This window comes from Ruditapes philippinarum, unplaced genomic scaffold (assembly GCF_026571515.1).
Source record: "Ruditapes philippinarum isolate M1 unplaced genomic scaffold, ASM2657151v2 ctg892_1_1_1_1, whole genome shotgun sequence".
NCBI classification, from domain to species: Eukaryota; Metazoa; Mollusca; class Bivalvia; order Venerida; family Veneridae; genus Ruditapes; species Ruditapes philippinarum.
In genome coordinates, this window is record NW_026856277.1 from 150,014 (window position 1) to 170,260 (window position 20,247).

The 20,247-nt window shown below is 32.1% G+C and overlaps 2 protein-coding genes across 4 annotated transcripts; both read right to left on the bottom strand.

Annotated features, from left to right (window-relative positions):
* Positions 1–5,907: 5,907 nt before the first annotated feature.
* LOC132746062 (uncharacterized) lies at positions 5,908–13,568 on the bottom strand. 3 transcript variants are annotated; one of them, XR_009627937.1, is made up of 4 exons: positions 13,442–13,568; positions 11,535–11,568; positions 7,744–11,148; positions 5,908–7,688 (listed from the first exon to the last, which is right to left on the bottom strand). XR_009627937.1 is itself a non-coding variant. In XM_060735123.1 (3 exons), exons 2-3 carry the CDS (start codon positions 11,545–11,547, stop codon positions 8,696–8,698), a joined length of 2,466 nt encoding a protein of 821 aa, XP_060591106.1. In that variant the 5' UTR covers positions 11,548–11,568; positions 13,442–13,568; the 3' UTR covers positions 5,908–8,695. The 3 variants fall into 3 exon arrangements, 2 of the variants coding, with proteins under 2 accessions (XP_060591106.1, XP_060591107.1); XM_060735123.1 differs by having other exon boundaries at positions 5,908–11,148; XM_060735124.1 differs by having other exon boundaries at positions 5,908–11,148; positions 13,451–13,515.
* Positions 13,352–19,230, bottom strand: LOC132746055 (uncharacterized). The gene is made up of 7 exons (XM_060735114.1): positions 18,942–19,230; positions 17,297–17,372; positions 16,622–16,694; positions 15,980–16,057; positions 15,130–15,219; positions 14,537–14,668; positions 13,352–13,528 (listed from the first exon to the last, which is right to left on the bottom strand). The coding sequence occupies exons 1-7, from the start codon at positions 19,057–19,059 to the stop codon at positions 13,352–13,354; spliced, it is 744 nt and encodes a 247-aa protein (XP_060591097.1). The 5' UTR covers positions 19,060–19,230.
* Positions 19,231–20,247: the final 1,017 nt, after the last annotated feature.

Sequence of the window (20,247 nt, forward strand, 5' to 3'; positions counted from 1 at the left end):
TGCCAAAATCTTGCATTTTTACGCAACGGAATGAACTTTAATAGGTCTTATTCATCTTTTCACACTGATTTATGTATGATAATGCATGAAAAATGTTAAAATCAGCGAAAAAAACGATATTTGTCTATCTTGTGATCATGATTTCTGCAAGCGTCTAGAGGTACTGCTCCAATCCTGTATTGAGCTAAATCCGTTTTACACCCCCATGTAAGACAAGTCGCTTGCCTTAAATGACGTCATTGCTGCGCGCCTTTTATGAATGGATTGCGCACTTAGGATGACATCACTTAACAAGTATGAATGAAGTTGTACGTTCATACGCTACTATAAGAAAAACGTGCAGACTGTGGTACAGACGGGAATATCTAGCTCTCGGGTAATTGTTTAGCGGAAACTCGGCCGAGCCTCGTTACCGCCGTAAACAGTCACCATCGAGCTAGATATTCCGGTCTGTACTGGCAGCCAGTGTAAGATTCATATAATATATAAATGTAAAATGCTTTATATTCCATTTTTATCCATTCTGTTATTTGAAATGAATTGTATAATTATGACTTGCGCACAAAGTCATAACAACGTATCATGTATTATAAATGTTCATGTTTGTTTGTATTACATCAGTATATATATACCTTTATACTTATTATTCATTCGTACAAATCCGACAACGTTAAATGTTCTTTAACCGATTTAATGAAACTAATTCGTACTGCTTTCAATTCGGAACAGTCGGATATAACATTAATCTGAACAATATAGTTCTAACATATTTTCTAGATACAATACAACATGTATCATGTTTATAGGTTCAGTAGAAGCTGGTCAGTATGTTGCAAGAAAGAATTTTCTCCTTGATGATCAAAGGATTTGTCTGGAAGAAATTTTGTTAAAACATTTCTTTATCATACAGCATTGTAATCACTATCAAAATTAACTATTTATTTATCAATCTATTTATTTTTTATTTATTTTTTATTTTAAATGAACTATTTTATTGATTTTTCTTTCAACATTCACTCATTATTAAAACCAAAGAATACTATATGTAAAGGTTACATATGACACCTTACAAAATACAAAAGCTGACACATTGTTAAATGTTAAACGTGATATTAATACATATATAATGTGGTAAAACATTACTCACAGTAAAAACTTTATTATATGTGGCAGCATGAGGATAATTTATTCATTAAAATAATTGAAAAATGTTTATGAGAACAATGTTTCAAAGAAAGAGAAGAAACTGATCAGTAGCCTAACAGACCTCAACTAACACCATAAATCATTATCAGCAGCGTGTTTTTATACTCGGTCTAGTATGTTCTAAGAATGGTAATATGGTAAGAAAATAATTCAACTTCTTAACATAAATTACGCAAGTGATTTAAAGGATTTATATTTATTTAAAATTTGTAAATTAAGATGAAAGGATTTTGTGTAAACAAAAAATATCATAATGATTTTCTTTATTACTTTTCTAGGTTGCTTACTTCCGGAGGCAAATGAGAGACTCTTACCAAGTTTAAATAATTATAGTTCAATTTATGTAAGTCGGTACTTATCGAATAATATTAGAATATTGTGTTTGATAAAACCTTTAAAAAAGCCAAGGAGCTGGAGCTTAGATATTTGGCGTGAAACATCTTCTAGTGAGCGTCTACCAAGTTTGTTAAAAAATAAAGGCTCTAGGGTCAAAATTGGCCCCGCCCCGGGGGGTCATTGATTTTCCTTATATGTATATAGGAAAAGCTAAAAAGTTTTCTTTTAAAAAACCCAAGGAGCTAGAGCTAAGATATTAAGCATGAAACTTCTGCTAGTAAGTGTCTACCAAATTTGTTCAAATAAAAGCTCTAGGGTCAACATTGGCCCCGCCCCGGGCATAATTGATTTTCCATATATGTATATAGTCTGGACTAGAACCTTATTATTAAGCATGAAAATCTTCTAATGGGTGTCTACCAAGTTTGTTCAAATAAAAGCCCTGGGGTCAAAATTGGCCCACCCGGGGTTCATTGATTTACTTTATATGTATAAAGTAAAAACTTAAATAACTCAAATAGATATAGCTAAGATATTTAGCATGAAACATATTCTAATGGGTGTCTTCCAGTTTGTCCAAATAAAAGCCCTGGGGTAAAAATTGGCCCTGCCCCAGGGGGTTATTAATTTTCCTTATATGTATACAGTAAAAACATAAAACTGTCTTGTTTTAAAAAACCCAAAGAGCTAAAAGCTTAGATATTAAGCATGAAAAGAAAAATCTTCTAATGAGTGTGTACCAAGTTTGTTAAATAAAAGCCCTTGGGCCAAATGGGTTAATTTTCCTTATATGTATATAGTAAAAACTTAATAAAAATTCTTCTTTAAAAAAAATCTAGAACTTAGATATTAAGCATGAAAAATCTTATAATGGGTGTCTACCAAATTTGTTCAAATAAAAGCCCTTGGGTCAAAATTGGCCCCGCCAAACGCGGGGGGTATCAGTTCCTTACGGAAGTAAATGCAACTAATACTGGTAAACTGCTTGAAAGGCCGCCCAGGAACGATGCGGTGGCTGAACTCAATGCGGCTTATTGCCGTGATCTAGAGGTTAAACTACTCACACCACCACCACCACCGTTAATAATTATATTTAAAAGGAGTCTCTTTATATGTTCCAGAAAAATATGCTATGACAAAATATGAATCCGGCGTTCTGAAGAGAGCTAACATCTGTGATGTATGTCCAGCTTGCAACATGTGTAGAGACGGATTGGTTAATCAGGTAAATATTATTATTGTTTATGCTAGGCTATGTTACATTCATATTCAAAGAGACTGTGTGAATGCCACCTCCCTTCAAATGCAACGGTACAATTTTTTCAGAAATAATAATGAACGTCACACGAACCTGCTTGAGTTCACTTATGTCAGCTTAGACCAATTTAAAGCATGTTTAAAGTCGGAAATCTATTTGTATTTTGCTCTTCCCCAGGGAACGAAGTTCATTTATGTCACAGCGAATACAACAGCCCGAAATTTGTATTTGCAACACATTCATAAGATGATATTGTTTAAATGAAAGTTTATACCATTACTTTCTGTTATTTTTATCATGCATAATGGTTTTTGAATCAGTATTACAGGGTTAAAAAAGTGTTGTTTTAAATTGTTAGTCCTTGCAAAATCATCAAAATTATGTGTCAAATAAATCAGTCTAATTTGGAATAAGAACAACGAAAAATAAAACATCATTTGATATATTTATAGACTTATTTTTCTATTTTCAGATTGGGATTGGGCGATAGAAACAATCAAACATGAAACGCCAGATGAGAGAATTCTTTTGAAATTTGTTTGTTTTGATGATATGATAATATAGATTAAAATAGTGTTTTTGTTATTCTATACACCACCTTCCATTGTTCGAATAATCATCTTTGGTAATTTAAGCGTTTATCATTACATTGAACTTTTTTATCTTTTAAAGAACAAATGAGCAGTTTCATTATATACCTGAACACATGCAACCCATTAAATAACGTTTTCCTTGGCATCGTACAAATTTGTCCAATTCTTTCAAAATGTCAATGCGTAAATTAAAGAGCGATAATTATCAATAAATTTTGTTCAAGATATCCTTTAGAATTAAAAATAATTCATTCGCAGTTTGTACTTTCTATGGTTTCATATACACATTAACATCTGAATTTTGCTAGGATTAGTCATGCTTGTTTAATAATATTTTACGCTCATGGTTTATTTGAAAACAAGAAAACAAAAAGTTTGATTAATCAATTTACACGCAGTTTACATTTATTGTAATTAATTACCGTGTTGTAAATTCAAAAATATGGATATTTTGTTTGAATATATAAGAGTCTAATTCGTCCGAAATAATATAATTGTATTGACTTACTGGCCAACTATTGAAACGGCCAGCACTGTTTTACATCATTACATTATGCCGTTAAAAATGTTTCTTTTTCTGTCCCATTGATTACTGGCGTTGGATAGTTTCTCATGGCCTTCTTGGACATTTTGTGACACCACTTCTTCAACATTGTGATAAATTTTCATCAAAGTGTTATTGGGATTAACTTCACAAATATGTTCAATCTGTCAAGCTCATGTCATGGAAAATAATGTTGGTTCACCGACGTCGTGCCCTTGAATTTGATTTAAGGTAATTTCAAGGACAGATAAAAAAACAGAAGTTGATGAAAATTATTTTTACTATTATTTGTATTTCATTCTTGGTCAAAATAGAAACAGGTTCATAAAAAGGGAAAAAGTCCTTGCTTACCTTAATTGTGGACTATCTGTCACAGAAATAAGCAAAATTTTCAAATTAAAGGGCAGATAACTCGAAAACGATCCTTTTATACATCTCAAAAATAATTATACATTAAATTTGTTGTACATGATACGATATAACATATATTTATATAGCAGGTAATAAAATGTTGTAGAATAAAATATTATTATAATGATATAAATGTTTATTCTAAATCACTCACAACTTTATCAACATTTTTTTTAATCAACTTTTTATAAAAAAAGTCCAAATAATGCATTTCTATAACAATCGTATTAATAAATATTTGAAAACTTTTATTGAAAGGAATGTTTTGCACTTTATAATCCAGGAATCTTCTTTTGTGTTGAGGAAAAAGTGAGATTTCTTAATAAATTGACAGCAGCCGTGTATATAAAACTTTATAATACTGCACGTTTGTAACGTCGCTTTTCATTGGATAATCGTGACGTTTATATAGTTTTATATACACGGCTGTTGTCGATTCATGAAGAAATCTTACTTTTTTCTCTAAAAACTGATGTTTGCTGTATTATAAATTCGTTATAAAGATTGTTGACAGGTTATATGGCCGTATATAAACGGCTGTTTGCAATATAACCCTCGCCTAGCGGCTCGGGTTATATTTACAAACAACCGTTTATATACGGCCATATAACCTGTCAACAATCTTTATAACTAATAATATAAAAGTCACGATTATCTAATATGTACAGTATATAAAAAGTCATTAACTGTGGCATAATGGGCAAGTGAATTTCAATATATAACGAATAATAGAAAATTTCCTTAAAACGGAGATTAAGAATTGGAATTAATATGCTTTTTTATAAAACTTTATTGATGATTTTTTTTTACATCAATTGAAGTTTTGATTTTATTTTTGTTTATAACTTTACTATGTGTGCCTTCAATTCAAGCAACTTCCTGTTGAATGTTGGTGTGTAAGATTTCATTTTCGATTGTGAATACTGCTTTTAATCATAAACATGTTTATTATAAATTCTTAAAACCCTAGTTTATTTTAAACATCTGTCAGATGAAAAGTTTGTATCCTACCTATGAACACATTCCTTTTGAACTCACACCTTAATGATCTGAAATTATAGCTTTCTAAAATTCTAAATTTCCAAAGATTTTGTTGACTTAGTATTTTCAAAGGTACGAAAAATGAAAATCTTGAGAAAGAAATATCTTCCAATCTTGAAATCCTGGAATACTGACAGGCACTTTTTAGATAATGTCATAAATTTAATATGAATACTTTCTCAATGTATGTCTCCCTAAACAATATCCAAATTTATATTCTAAAAACATTTAGTTTGGATAGACTAAATAGTGCCAACATTCGCTTATAGGAGTATGGCATTAAATAGTACAGTCACGTCATTGAATATAGTTAAATATAGCTGTAATTGAACCGTGATAATTATACGACAATACCACCAGCAGAGCTATTCAATAAGTGTCTTCTTACGTCTGTAAGAAGGCACTTATATTCCACTAGGATTTAGTACAGTTGAGATATACGGTGTCCTGCTTGGGCCAGTTAATGGACTCCTATTGACATGCAAGATATTCTATAAGTCTTATCCCGTCTTTCTGTATTTGTCTAGATAAAGTAGCAAGATTTTACATTCTCTGAAGAAACTTTTTCGCGCCATTCAACGTTGAATTTGTCTCAGGCTTAACTTTAATCCTCGTGCGAATCCAAATGTAAATATCTCATATCGGTGATTAACATTTTCGCATGTATTCCCTTTTTTTCAAAAACTGTAGCATATTTACAGTATACCAGTGACCATAGTGTAAAGTTCTTCGCAAGAGAATGTTATCTATAAACAACAACTGCTCGACTATTCGCAGTGCCTGATAGAATAATAAGGTTCTGAATAATGTAAAAATTTCTAAGTTCAAAAAGGACCATAGTTCTATCAAAATTCACAACTACAATAGCTCTCCCTTTTTTTCAAATAGTCGAGCTTAAACAAGAGTTTTAGTCAGTCTTAAATCTTAGCAGGCGATATTTTAACTGATTCAAACAGGACAATATAGAAACCGACGGAAAGTCGTAGCGAACTTGATAAAGCAACTCATGAGTAAATTCAGTTTATCGAGAAATGAATCAAATAAATTGTATGGCCATTTCCAGGACAAAGTGACTGTTTATTTTAGCATTGACGAAACTAACAGTTATTCGCATAGTGGTTAAGGTGTCTGCCACTCAACCCAGAGATCATGGGTTCGAGCCCTACTCGGGTCACGACCATGTTTCTTCATATGACACCAGTACTGGTTGGTTCCAGGAAGCGGACTCGAAAGTGATTAATATAAGTTCGCAATTGAGCTTAAATAAATATGTTTAAACGAAACAGTTATTCAAAACTTTATCTTTTTCGTATATCGTCTGACATTCTATATATAAAACAACATTAACATGACATTTGCTGCATCCCCCCTCTCCTCCACAAAAAATCAACGGCCATAAACAGCTGAACATTGCGTTAAGCTCAACATGTGAATAAGGAATCTTATCAAATTTGGGGTAAATATGACTTTCCCTTTTCAGCCATTTTAACATTGAATATCATGAATGAAAGTGAATTATGTCCCATTTAAATGAGTGAACGAAAATTCCGTGCGAATACAATTTACCTACACATGCACTATCCAAAACTTAAAGGTCTTGCAAATATTTTCTATAGTTTTATATTTTCAACGTGAACATACAATTGATTTCAATTAGATCTATTTATGATTAAATGTGTTTATTAATTTAATATTCTTTGCACTTAAACGTCGTAAGTAAGATACAGTTACTTGTATGACGTGAAGAAGACAATTTGCTATGACAAAAATCAATTAGTCATCGGCTTCGCCTCGGACAATTTTTTGTTTATTCTAGCAAGCTATCTCCTTACGTCTTTAAGAGAACAACTCGTACTTTATTCAGATACAATTGCAGAATAAATCATGCATGAGGAACAAGGGGGATAAAACTACACAATGTAGTGTATGATTTCGGATTAAGAGTTGTCTTTCCACTAGTGTTCTTCATCTTAAAATGTTTAAAGGTAATAGGGAGATAAAACTAATGGAATTGTAAACAAATATAATTAGAAAAGGCATTTTATGTCGAAACTTCATGTCAGCGGCGCATCTTTTACACGTGATATTGTTTTTTTTTCTTTAGTTTAACATCCGGATCATAGAGGTTAGCCACAGAAAGTTAAGCCATTGCATCTTTCCTGTGCATGCTATGAAGCAGGTTACTAGTATTAGATGCCTTCATTTTCGCATGGAAATCTTACTTATGTACATGCAAGAGCAGCGACACAATGCGAATGACTGTAGGAAGGGTTTCATGATCGATCACAACGTATGTGACCTGCACCGTCCGGGAATCGGACCCAGGTCTCCCGATTCTCAGTCCAACATTTTACCAATTGAGCTTACCAGGCGGTGATTTATGTTACTAGAATTGATTCATCGGTCGTCCTGAAATCGTTCAACGAACCGACCAATACCGCCTTCTATAATATCCCTTTACATTTAGGTGAAGTCAAACAATGTGGGGTAATTTCGTTGGTCAGTGTTCTCGAAAGAACTTGAATTTTCTACTAAACCACTGTTTTACATTAAAAAGAATAATTTACAAACTTTTTCAATATTGTTATGCCTTCAATAAACATACAAGTTGTCAACAAATCTTAATCAATTTCGAATTATTCCTTTGACAAAAGGTTATCTAAATTCAAATGAACAAATACAAAGTGATCTATTATTGGCAAATTAAAGCAAAAAAATCTGTGTTTCTTAAATTGTATCAAGCTAAATATTTACTATATAAAACTATTGTTTGAATTCTAAAAAAACTTCCAAAATGCTTGAAAGAAATATGCAACTAAATTGCCATAAAAATGAGAATGGCGAATGCATGGAATCATTGCTAAATTGCTTAAAACATTATTTAAAATAGTAGCATAATTTCGGGTGTTTTATATCGCAACATTTTATTCTATAGAAGTAAAATATCTATGTGAGTTAAATAACAGAGAAAATCTATGGCACTACTCTTTCGAGAATCTAACGTAATATTATAGGAACAATACAATTTTACTGTCGATTAACGTTTTAAAAATAGTCCATTAGATACAGCTTTATACCCTTTAAAATATACCATGTAGATTAAAATTTTTGCATTCTAAAACATGCCTTTGATCTTTTTGATATAGTACACAATGTAGAAACAAATGTTTTGACTGGAATCCTGATTATATTTGCTTTAAATCAAATTTAAGTTTGAGGAAGTTTATTTATTTACAATTTACTTTCAAGAAAACCTGTTAACACAACCCACAACGTTCAACAAACGACAAAAACCGGCCTCAGTCTTTATATAATGCCGTCAATAATGTTTCTTATTCCGTCCCATTGAACGCTCAGAGTTGGGCAGTTTCTCATGGCCTGAACTAAAACATCAAGAGTCGCCTTCTTGGACATTTTGTGACACCACTTCTTCAACATGTGATAGATTTTCATCAATGTGTTATTGGGATGATCTTCACAAATATGTTCAATCTGTACATGGGTAAGGTCAAGCTCATGTCCAAGTATTTGCCAATTTTCTCCTATACAATGCGATATCTTGCTTATTAACTTGTCGTTCAATCGAAGGTTTGGGATAGTGTCTGCATCCCTAAAGCCTCCAAACCATTCCGCTTTTGCATCAATAGCGTTCAAGTCATGTGCCATTAAATCTGGACATGGGATAATCTTTGAGTCGTCCAGACTAGATATGGACTCGGTGTTATTACTACCATTTCCGCAATGACTCTCATGGTTACATCTGAATTCCAGTGTATAGGGCCGAAAACCTTCAATACTGTCCCGGAGCTTTCCAAATTCATGGAATATAACTGCTTCAGAAAATCGTCTGAAAAGATCAGCCTGTGTGCTTTGCACTTGCAGCGATGGACATAGGCTGACAATTGACAACTCGATCACATTCAAACGATGTTTTGCAATTCCAGCATGCATAACGTCAAGACGAACAACACATAGGTCAGAGAACAGGAGGGGTTTACCACTTGTACATACATTGGACCATTTTGCCATTAAAGCGGCAATATATCGGTGAAATATTGTGGCAACTATCTGATGGTTTTCAAATGACATCACAATTGTGACAAGTGCTTGCTGTTTACCTTGAAGGAACTCATGAAGTTCTGATTCATTTGACTGGTCTCGAAGAAGACTTGGAACAATATACCACCCCAGTCCAGATGATGTTTTTGATGTTTCGTCAAATGTTGTGGCTTCCGAAATAACATGGTGTTTTGTAAGAAACGCAAGAAGTATATCTTTATACTGTAGAAATAACTTTGCCTTGTTGTTCGGTTGTCCCCATTGCCGCTCTATAAGACATTTTTCTAGTCTTGCCTCAGTCATCAGTTTTTTCCAAACTTGTCGCAGTTCTTTGTCTAAAGAACAAAAACGCTCGCTAGTTATTATAGACTTGAAAGCATCTACAAGATACTGTGGATCTAACACGACGTATTCAGATATTGGTTCTTCGTCGAAGTATACAAATGTTCCTTTCACGTGGTGGTACCTTAGGAACAACTTTACCTGATCCAAATCGCCCAAAGGATATTCATTTTCACTATCAATGGCCATGATGAATTTCATGGAAAGTATCTTCATATGCATCCTTTCTTTCATATTCTTTTCGAGATGGATCCATTTAGCCGGTACCTCTAAAACGCATGTTTCATCCTCTGCAATTTTCGTTATTGTTTCTCTCAGTAACGCCATGGACATATCTTTTGGGTCTGTGTTATCAATTGCAAAAACCTCTGGGTGTAAATGGTTTAGCAGAACAGTTCCGTCAAAAAGTTTTTTGATGTCATCGAAATAATTCTTCACATATCTTTGTTTCTGTTCAAGGTTTCCTTTGACCTTATCTTTATGTGTACCAACTAAAATGACTTTTGGTTGCCTTCCATCAGCCGTGCCAACAAAAGAATGAATTGACTGCATCCAAAACTGGAGAAAATATTCCATAGACCTATTGCCGGATTCAGTTGGAAATTCCTCATCTACAACGATGTGTTTAAGGTCTAGAGATAGATCAAATACCAAAAGATATATTGCTCTTCTGCTATGAAATATGGTATGTGTAGCATAAAAGATATATTGTCCACCAAAGTCCCATACGTCAAACGCAGTTTGCGAGTGTGTGTCAGACTTAGCTGATTTCTTATGAAGTGCTTTTGTAAAGGAATATATCTCTTGATCTGAGCGCACTGTAGCTTTCCTTGTTTTCTCGATTTTCTCATGACTACTGTTAGTTGTGCTGCGCAATGTTGTTGACTTTCCATCGACTGATGTCTGTCTATCATATGTACATGCAGTTCTCTCCGGTTTACTGTATCCCACTTGCTGCTTACGCAAATCAAGATTTGATGCAGTAGCTTGTTTTAGTGACTGACTGAGCGAAAGCTGCAGCAGCTCTTGATCATCATCCCATTGCTTTCCATCAGTTTCTTTAGAAAGTGCCACTGAAACTAGCCTTCCAACAATATCGAAGCTTTTATCGTCTATTTTTCTATAGCTGTATTTTCCATTTTGAGTTTTGTGACACGTATAACGCCCTATTTCTATGCCATTTGTACTTCGTATATCACGCATTTTATTGCCAAGCAGTCTCTTTGTTAAAGATGTTTTACCTTGTCTGTAGTTACCGACAACATTCACACGAATAGACTGATCTTTCTCTGTGCCGTCTTTAAGTGCTTTCTCATACAATTCTAGAGTATAAGGATCTGGCTCTAATTCATCTGGAACTGAAAACATATGTATGTTTGAGCTACTTTATCTGTGATGCAAATGCATTTTAATTGTATTTACCGTTTCAATAAATAGCAAAAAGAAAAGAGTCATCTACACTAAATAATCATTGTTTATATCAGATAACCGTACATCATCTCTACATAAAAGAAAGTAATTTAGATTTCTTAGGAGCTATCTCATTTCAAGTAAATGGTCGTGATTTACTGGCTCCATATGCGAATATATATAAACGAAACAAACCTGAGCTCCTTTTCTACAATGCATACAGACAATCACGTTTGTACTTAGGTGTGTCATAAAGGGATATGTTTATATTTAACATAGAAAATGATGTCAAACGCTACTTGTAAAAGAAAATGGACTAATGAATGATGAATACCTGACTTTGACATCCCTTGGAGCGCTCCAAATATCTGCAATAACATTAAAGGGTATTTCATAAATGTTTTGAATATATCAATGATGTTATATGCTAGTTTTGTCGTAAAATGTGTATTTTCACTTTCTACTCAATTCTAATACATAGCATCGAACAACAAACAATAACCCATATAAATTTATATACTTCATAACTGTTCTTACCCAATATATATATATATATCTATTTTGGGAGCTATCAGCTGCCCCTGGTGATATTAATGCTTATTTGGTGTAAATATTGTGGTGAAAGATATTTCACTGGCATGATTTCGTTATCCAAATTTGGATTTCTGTTACCTTCAGATTCATTTACAATTAATTCAATATGTCAAATTTGAGAAGTTGTCTTTTCGAACTTTACTTAAATGCTGATAAGTAAGTATGGTCAGGATGGTCTGTTTAAGTCATTTCAAGGCAAAATTTGAAAACAGTGGATAGTTGTATGGTACACTATTCGGTTTACATGTCTGTTTTATCGTTTGGTAGGTAAAAGACATAAACCAATCTATACACTTAACGTATACACGATCCTTGACGTGGGCGGGTGAACATTTGCGTTTTCTTTCTTTTAACTCACCATACCTCGTCTGCATTAGTACTTTCTTGCAAGGCGCTATTTAGAGATTAGTCCCGGGTCAGTCACGCATGATGTCGGAATTTCAAATTAATTAATACAATGTACAAAAATTCGGCAAAGCTTCACTGTCTTTAATTAATTTAACTTTGTCACTTATAGACAGTTCTCGTCGAATTCTTTTCGGCCATGGTATAGAACTTAGCGCCGATCAATGTCATTTCCGTTGTGTTGTCATTTAGGAAATGAATATACAAAGTGCATAGCAGTATAAAAAATACTCCATTTTTTTATTCATACTGATTTTAACTTAACAATTCCTCCTGCATTTTGGCATATATAAGACGGTAACATTTATACCTTACAATAAATCAAACTGTGCTGTCTCTTCGACAAAAAACTGTCGAAACTTCTTGATTTCACAACTTTGCTGAAATATTTAGTAAGACGCAAAGATGTTACTCGCATTGACAAATAGCTCACGTAATTCAACAAAGTTTTTTTTGCAATTATTAAAAACTTGTACTTATTACGTATTTTATCATAACGTCTTCATGGAATGTTTTATGTATTACGTATTAACCATAACGTTTTCATGGAATGTTTTTGGTCAAAACGAGAAGAAACAAGTTGACATGACGTGAAACTTTTAGATAAGTGGAGGCACTGATAAGCTTCCGTAAATACATTCCATGAAGATATTATGATTAATACGTAATACATAAAAAGATTCTATGAAGACATTAAGATGTATACGTAATACGTAGAAGTTTTTAATCATTGAAAAAAAACTTTGTTGAATTACGTGAGCTATTTGTCAATGCGAGTAACGTCTTTGAGTCTTACTAAATATTTCAGCAAAGTCGTGAAATCAAGAAGTTTCGACAGGATTTTTGTCGAAGAGACAAAAGCTTCAAGCAAATCGATAAAAATTCAGTTGCAATGCCTAAAAGCTTTTCATATTTGTTAGTAAATTTTATTGAGAAATGCAAAAACATCTTATCAATGCGAATAAAAATAAGTTGACTTGGCGCAAAAAATCTCACCGACTGTAGGCCTTGATACGCTTCCGTAATCTTCCTTTTAACATCTTTTCAAATCTTTTATAAAATAACCTCTCAAATACTATTTATTAGGTCGTAATATTTAACAATAAACTCTTAGTCGAGGTTCTGTAGTTCTAACTATTGATGTTCAAGCATTTATACAGTTCTCAATATATCGCAATTTATTTCAATATGTCTGTGAATATCGCAATATATTGCAATATGCAATTTCTTTAAAATACCCACCCCGACTACTGGATTTAAAAGGCGATTGAAAAGTCCCCTTTGTCTTCCACTTTCAGCTTCTTTGTTTACATCCGGACATCCTGTTGACTGAAATTACATGAGATGAGATAAAAAAAATATTTTTTTCATATAAACATTAAAGTCAAAAGATGATACAGAAAATGAAGATAATTACACTTTGTAATTAAATGAACATGTAATTTCTTAAATATACTTAATGTCATCACGTGATAATTTTGTTTGTTGATGTGAAAAAAGATGATGAGGCATATCCGCCCTTGAGAATAAAAGTTATTGTGATGTACATTTCACATACATTTTACATTTGCCCTACTCGAAACAATATAAAATATGAAGATATTAAGAGGATATTTTTTCGTTTTTCGTGAAATATGGAATATATTTTCACGAAACATGATAAAATGCCACATATTTTCACGAGCCGGGACGGCGAGTGAAAATATGAAGCATTTTATCATGTTGAGTGAAAATATATACCATATTTCACGAAAAACGAAAAAATAACCTTTTTATTTAATTTCACTATCAAAGAAAAATGGTTATGAACCCCCTTGCCTGCTACGCAACTGCAATTATACAGCGCGCAGTAATATAAGTATCGTCTTGTTTTGCACGCGATATTTAGCGCTAGATTGTGACGTCAGGTAAACAACTTTTTAAACGTCTGTACAGCGTTAATGACTGAATTAAAGATATTGGTGTTCGGATTTATTTTCTTAGTTAGACCATTTTCTATCTTTCTAGATAGTTTTCAAAACAAAATTCAACAAAAAAGTTGTTTGTATTTATCAGATTTTTCAAACAAAATGAATGGCGAAAGAAGTCCCTTAAAATAAATATGAGTTTTGACTCCGCCCACTTTCATATTTATATTTCATATTTATTTTTAAAAAAAATATGAAATATATTTGACTGATATAGCACCATATTTCATAGGTAAAATTAAATATATATATATATATATATATATATATATATATATATATATATATATATATATATATATATATATATATATATATATATATATATATATATATATATATATATATATATATATATATATACATTTACCATTACCATATTTCCTGAAAGCTTTGGTATGTCATACATCATATTGTTAATTATTGTTATCATCAACTGTTGAACGTCATCATTTGTATTTGAATCTGCTTTGATAAAGTTCACATTGAAGGAATCTGCAAGCTGCCAATATATATCAAATGACTGACATATTTATATCAGTTGTTCAAAGCTATGGATAGATCGATCCCCATATGACCTTTACCTTTCTTATTTAAATTATTAGATTAGGCATCTAAATAAGAATATTGCTTTACAAATAAAAACATGCGGTTAAATCAAATAAAAGGTCCCAGTAGGGATCTATCCATTGTTTAGAAAAAAATATTACATTAATATGTATATCCAGATTGTTCAAAAAACAATTGTTGTTTCAACGTTCAAAAATCATTGTTTCATTGTTTAATATTGTAATTTGACTGTTTAGCATTTGTCTAATTTTACAAGTATTCACTTTCTTTTTCACGGCCCATGGAAAGTGAAAATATCACATCACATGAATTTTATTTTTTTTATATGAAAAAGTTTTGATTTTGTCCAACTGTAAATTAAATACTCGTATGTATATGGATTAAAATGATTACCTCTTTTCCTAGTTCGTAGTTCACAATATTTTCTGATGCATTTTTCCCACTGATCATGACAAACGTTATTTTGATGTCAGATCTTACTTCCTACAATATACCAAACACTTTCATACTTTTATTTACATAAGATATACTTTAAAGTTTGAAAATTAATATTAGATGTATATCTATATGTATATGTGTTTTCTGCAGTGCACAATTATTATAAGACATCAGAAAAAGTTGAGACACCTCAAGAGCAATTAGAACATATTATTTATTTTAAAAGGTTGCAGACTTAGTTTCAACAGTTTTCAAGCCACCTAGCACCGGCTTGAGCAGTTTTGAAAGATTAAACGACAAACAAATTTAAATAAGCATCTAAAGACCGAAAAAGAGGTTAAATAATTATTTGATTATGTTGTAATTGACAACTATAATGAAAAGATGATGTATATTAAGTCGACGCTCACGATGCTGATAAAAGTATGAATACCAACACGAAAGAGCGGAGTTCACGGGCAACTTCCATCACGCAAAACCACTTTAAAAAATCTGGATAAAGTGTGATCCCTCGAAAGCATGAATCACAACAAAATAACTTGAAAATTGCAGACTTGGTTAAAATTAGTCTGAACATGAGGGATAATAAAAGTGCAACATCGCCCATGACCACTGGCACCGGCTTGAACGGTACTCAGCTGTCAACACTTAAAAGTGTTGGAATCAATGACCCCGAAAGACTAGAAATATATAATAACACTAAGTTACCAAGTACCTAGGACAGCGGACAGAAACGATGCAAAACTGTAACAACATACTAACAAAATTAAGCATAAAAATAAGCATCAATATATAAGTTTCTTACTGTTCTCAATTTCCGAATCGAATCTTCTAAAGTATCAAAGGACATACTTTCTGATGTGTCATGTACAATAACAGCTCCCTACAATAAATATATAAAAATCTTAACAGGCTAACTATAAGGTATTACAAATAATAACATTTTCGAAAGCAGAACTTCAAGAAAGAAGAGATAACTCAATGTGATTTATAACACTTAAATGAGTATCTATATGTAAAATCTAGAAATATTTGTCACAATGATTTATGGGTAAGAACCAAGGTCAGGATCAGGATCAAAATTCAGATCACAAAATTTCTTGCTTATTTTAATACATTTAATATTCAAAAGCTACAGTGGAATGTAATGAAATTTGAGGGGGAAAACATCATTACTTTAAAATTTATGCACGTTTAAAAGTTGACCAAAATACATTGTATTGCTTTTTGTTTTATTAGTCTTAATCCTAAATTCTATCTAAAATAGGTTTAATTATTTTCAAATCAGCATTAAAAACAAAATGTATGTGTACCATACTATTTCAGACTAATATAATCGGTGTTTGTTTCATACAACATAATCGATGGGAACATAGAGAACTGAGTATGGAATATTATTATTTACCAAATACAATGTTTTAATATTATTTGATAAGTACCGACTTACATAAATTGAACCTTGCAACAATGATTGTTTAAACTTGGTTAGAGTCTCCCATTTGCCTCCGGAAATAAGCAATCTAGAAAAGTAATAAAGAGAATCATTATGATAATATTTGTTTACTCAAACCCTTTAAACTCAAATTGATATAAATGTAAATCCTGTAAATGACTTGCCTAATTTATGATATAAAGCTGAATTATTTTGCTTACCATATTACCCTTCTTAGAACATACTAGACTGAGGATGAAAACACACTGCTAATAATGTTTAATGGTGTTAGTTGAGGTCTGCTGGGCTACTGTTCAGTTTCTTCACTTTATTTTAAAACTTTGTTTTCATAACATTTTTTCAATTATTTTAATGAATAAATTATCCTCATGCTGCCACATATAATTAGGTTTTTACTGCGAGTAATGCTTTACCACATTATGTATGTATTAATATCACGTTTAACATTAAACAATGTGTCCACTTTTGTATAATGTAAGGTGTCATATGTAACCTTTACTAAATAAAAGAAATATAGTATTGTATGGTTTAAATATTAATTGAATATAAACGAAAATCAATAAAATGGTTCATTTGAAATAAAAATAAATAAAAGATATATAGATTAATAAATAAACAGTTAGAATTTCGATAGTGATTACAATGTTGTATAATAAAAATTGTTTTAACCCAATTTCCAGACAAATCCTTTGATCATCAAGGAGAATATTCTTTCTTGCAACATACTGACCAGCTTCTACTGAACCTATAAACATGATACATGTTGTATTGTATCTAGAAAATATGTTAGAACTATATTGTTCAGATTAATGTTATAAATATATCCGACTGTTCCGATTTCAATTATAATAAAATTAAAGCAGTACGAATTAATTCATTATATTAGTTATAGAACAGTTTAGGCTGTCGAATTTGTACGAATGAAATTTTTGTTTGTTTGTTTTGGGTTATACGTCACATCGACACAGTATAGGTTATATCGCGACGTTCCAGCTTTACTGAGGAAGACCTCAGGTGCCCTTCGTGCATTATTTCAGACAATTACGGGCACCTGAGTAGAACCACCGACGTTCCATAAGCTAGCTGGATAGCTTCCTCACATGAAAGAATCCAAAGTCCCTGTCGGGATTCGAACCCACAGCGGTGAGGGCAAGTGGTTTGAAGTCAACGACCTTAACCACTCGGCCACGGAAGCCCCGCTACGAATAAAATAATAAGTATAAAGGTATATATATACTGATGTTAATAATACCTACATGAACATTAATAATACATGATACGTTGGTATGACTTATTTCGCAAGTAATAATTATACAATTAATTTCAAATTAAGAGAATGGATAAAGATGGAGTATAAAGCCAACTATTGTTAGTACTGTACCAGTTGATACAGAATTACATTTGAATTTCCTAAAGTATATATATAGATAAATATATATTTACCATTATTAAAATAGTTGGCAAATATGTGCTTCCATCTGTTATTGTAAACTTAATTAAAACATTTTTGTTTTATAAATTTATTATAAATTCACATTTTTATCTACATCTCAACATTATATGTACGACTGAAACGTTTGTAGTAAAAGTGTATGTCTGCTATTGTTAAACAATAAGGACCCCATTAAGACTGCTTACATCGAACTTATACTTCACGGACGTGTTTTCGAATTTGCCATGAATTATGAATTATTCTGATGACGTTTTAATACTAGTTTTATTACGGAAGATTGGTGGTTCTACTTTAGTGGGTGCTCGTGTCTGAAAAATATGACGCACGCTGGGGCACTGGAGGTCTCCCTCAAGCTGAAAATCGCTATGTGAGCTTTGAAGATTAACAGTTACATAATCCAAACCAACAAACGTTCGACCAACGATATGCTGGATCCTTACCAGGATCCTTTTGCCAGACTAAAAGTTACAAAACATTGAATTTAATATATAGATCATGAGAAGTTTATTTGATTTCAGCAATATGAGTACATATTTCAATGTACATTGGGATCAAATCGTTCAAAAGAATCCGTATACATAATAATGAGCCGCGCCATGACAAAACCAACATAATGGGTTTGCGCAGTCTGATCTGGATCCATACTGTTCGCTTACAAACCCTATTACAAGTAGAGAAACTAATAGCGAACAGCATGGATCCGGATCAGACTGCGCGGATGCGCAGGCTGGTCTGGATCCATGCTGGTCGCAAACGCACTATGTTGGTTTTGTCGTGACGCGACTCATATCTTGTTTGGTCGATATAGACCATTGTTTTCGTAAAAATGAGAATAATGCTTAAAACTAGTTTAATACTTACAAGGGTTGTTTGGAATAGGCTCGTTGACAAACGAGTAAAATAAATCCTTGACGCTAGATTGGTCATCTCCCACTATAACTAATGAAATATGTAAATCAACCTTGCTTTCCTCTGCCATTATTCAATAACAATTTATGCTGTTTTCCATAAACAATTAACTATAGAACTACAGTATCACACAATCATTAAATTAATATATGAAATTAACCATGATTTGCTCAACTATTGTAACAGAACTACATCATTTATCTTCAGGGAAATTAAATATATATAAAATCACATGACGTTTCCTTTCGTTTAAGTAGATACAATTGTTTTCATGTGAACCTTTATCTCCTTACAACTTTGGTCAGTTTATTAGACTAAGTGTATCATATTCATATGAACAATTTTGTGGGTTTTTTCGGTTGTTTTTCTTTCAGTTAGTTAAAGAATATTATCATGATTCACTTTCATGGAAAGTATATGTAGTTCCTAGCACATGACTTAACGTCTCTCGTATTTATTAATAGCTGAAGATGTAATTGATAATAAAGAAAAGGAAATGTTCTTTTTTTCTTCTATTACAAGGTGTTTGTCATTTTCATTTTATTGTTTTTTCTTTCCATTTTCGTTTTCCTTTCTTTTCTTTTTGTTGTTTTTGCTGCTGTTTTGTATTTGAATCTTTCTTGATATTTGTCTCGTTCATGTGTTTATTGTTAACACATGCATTCGTTTATAAATTTAAAAGTGATCAAAGGATTATATATGTCAGAATGAAAACTGGATAATAGCCATTATTCAAACTTTGCATGATCTATCATGGAGTATGATATCTGAAATTGTTCGCCATACCACGTGACTTTGACGTCATGTTTTGGTAATACGGTAAATGTTTATTAAAGGTAAATAAATTAAGGTTCTTGTCGGTTCGTGACAAGTCGTGACGGTTAAATGGAAGATTCGCATTTCGGAACATCTCGTTGATAAATACAAAGCCAAACAAATGCTTTTCAATAAAATTATAGCTTTATAAATGAAAATTGGTGTGAATGAATACAGAATTACATTACTTGTTAGGTATCCAAAACGTTATTATTATACCACATGCTTTCATTATTAAAGAATTCAGCAAAATATAATCCATGTTTTATCTCATCATACTCCTTGCACCAGTAAGGCCAAACTTTGCTACTTTTCTGTATCAATCAGGCAAAGGAACCGTCAAGGGGAGGAATACTTCGCCGATAAACAAAGAGTCATGAATACCTCGGGAGAGTAGCGCTTGATTAACAAAGAGTCGCGATTTAATCGAAAGAGTAGCGCT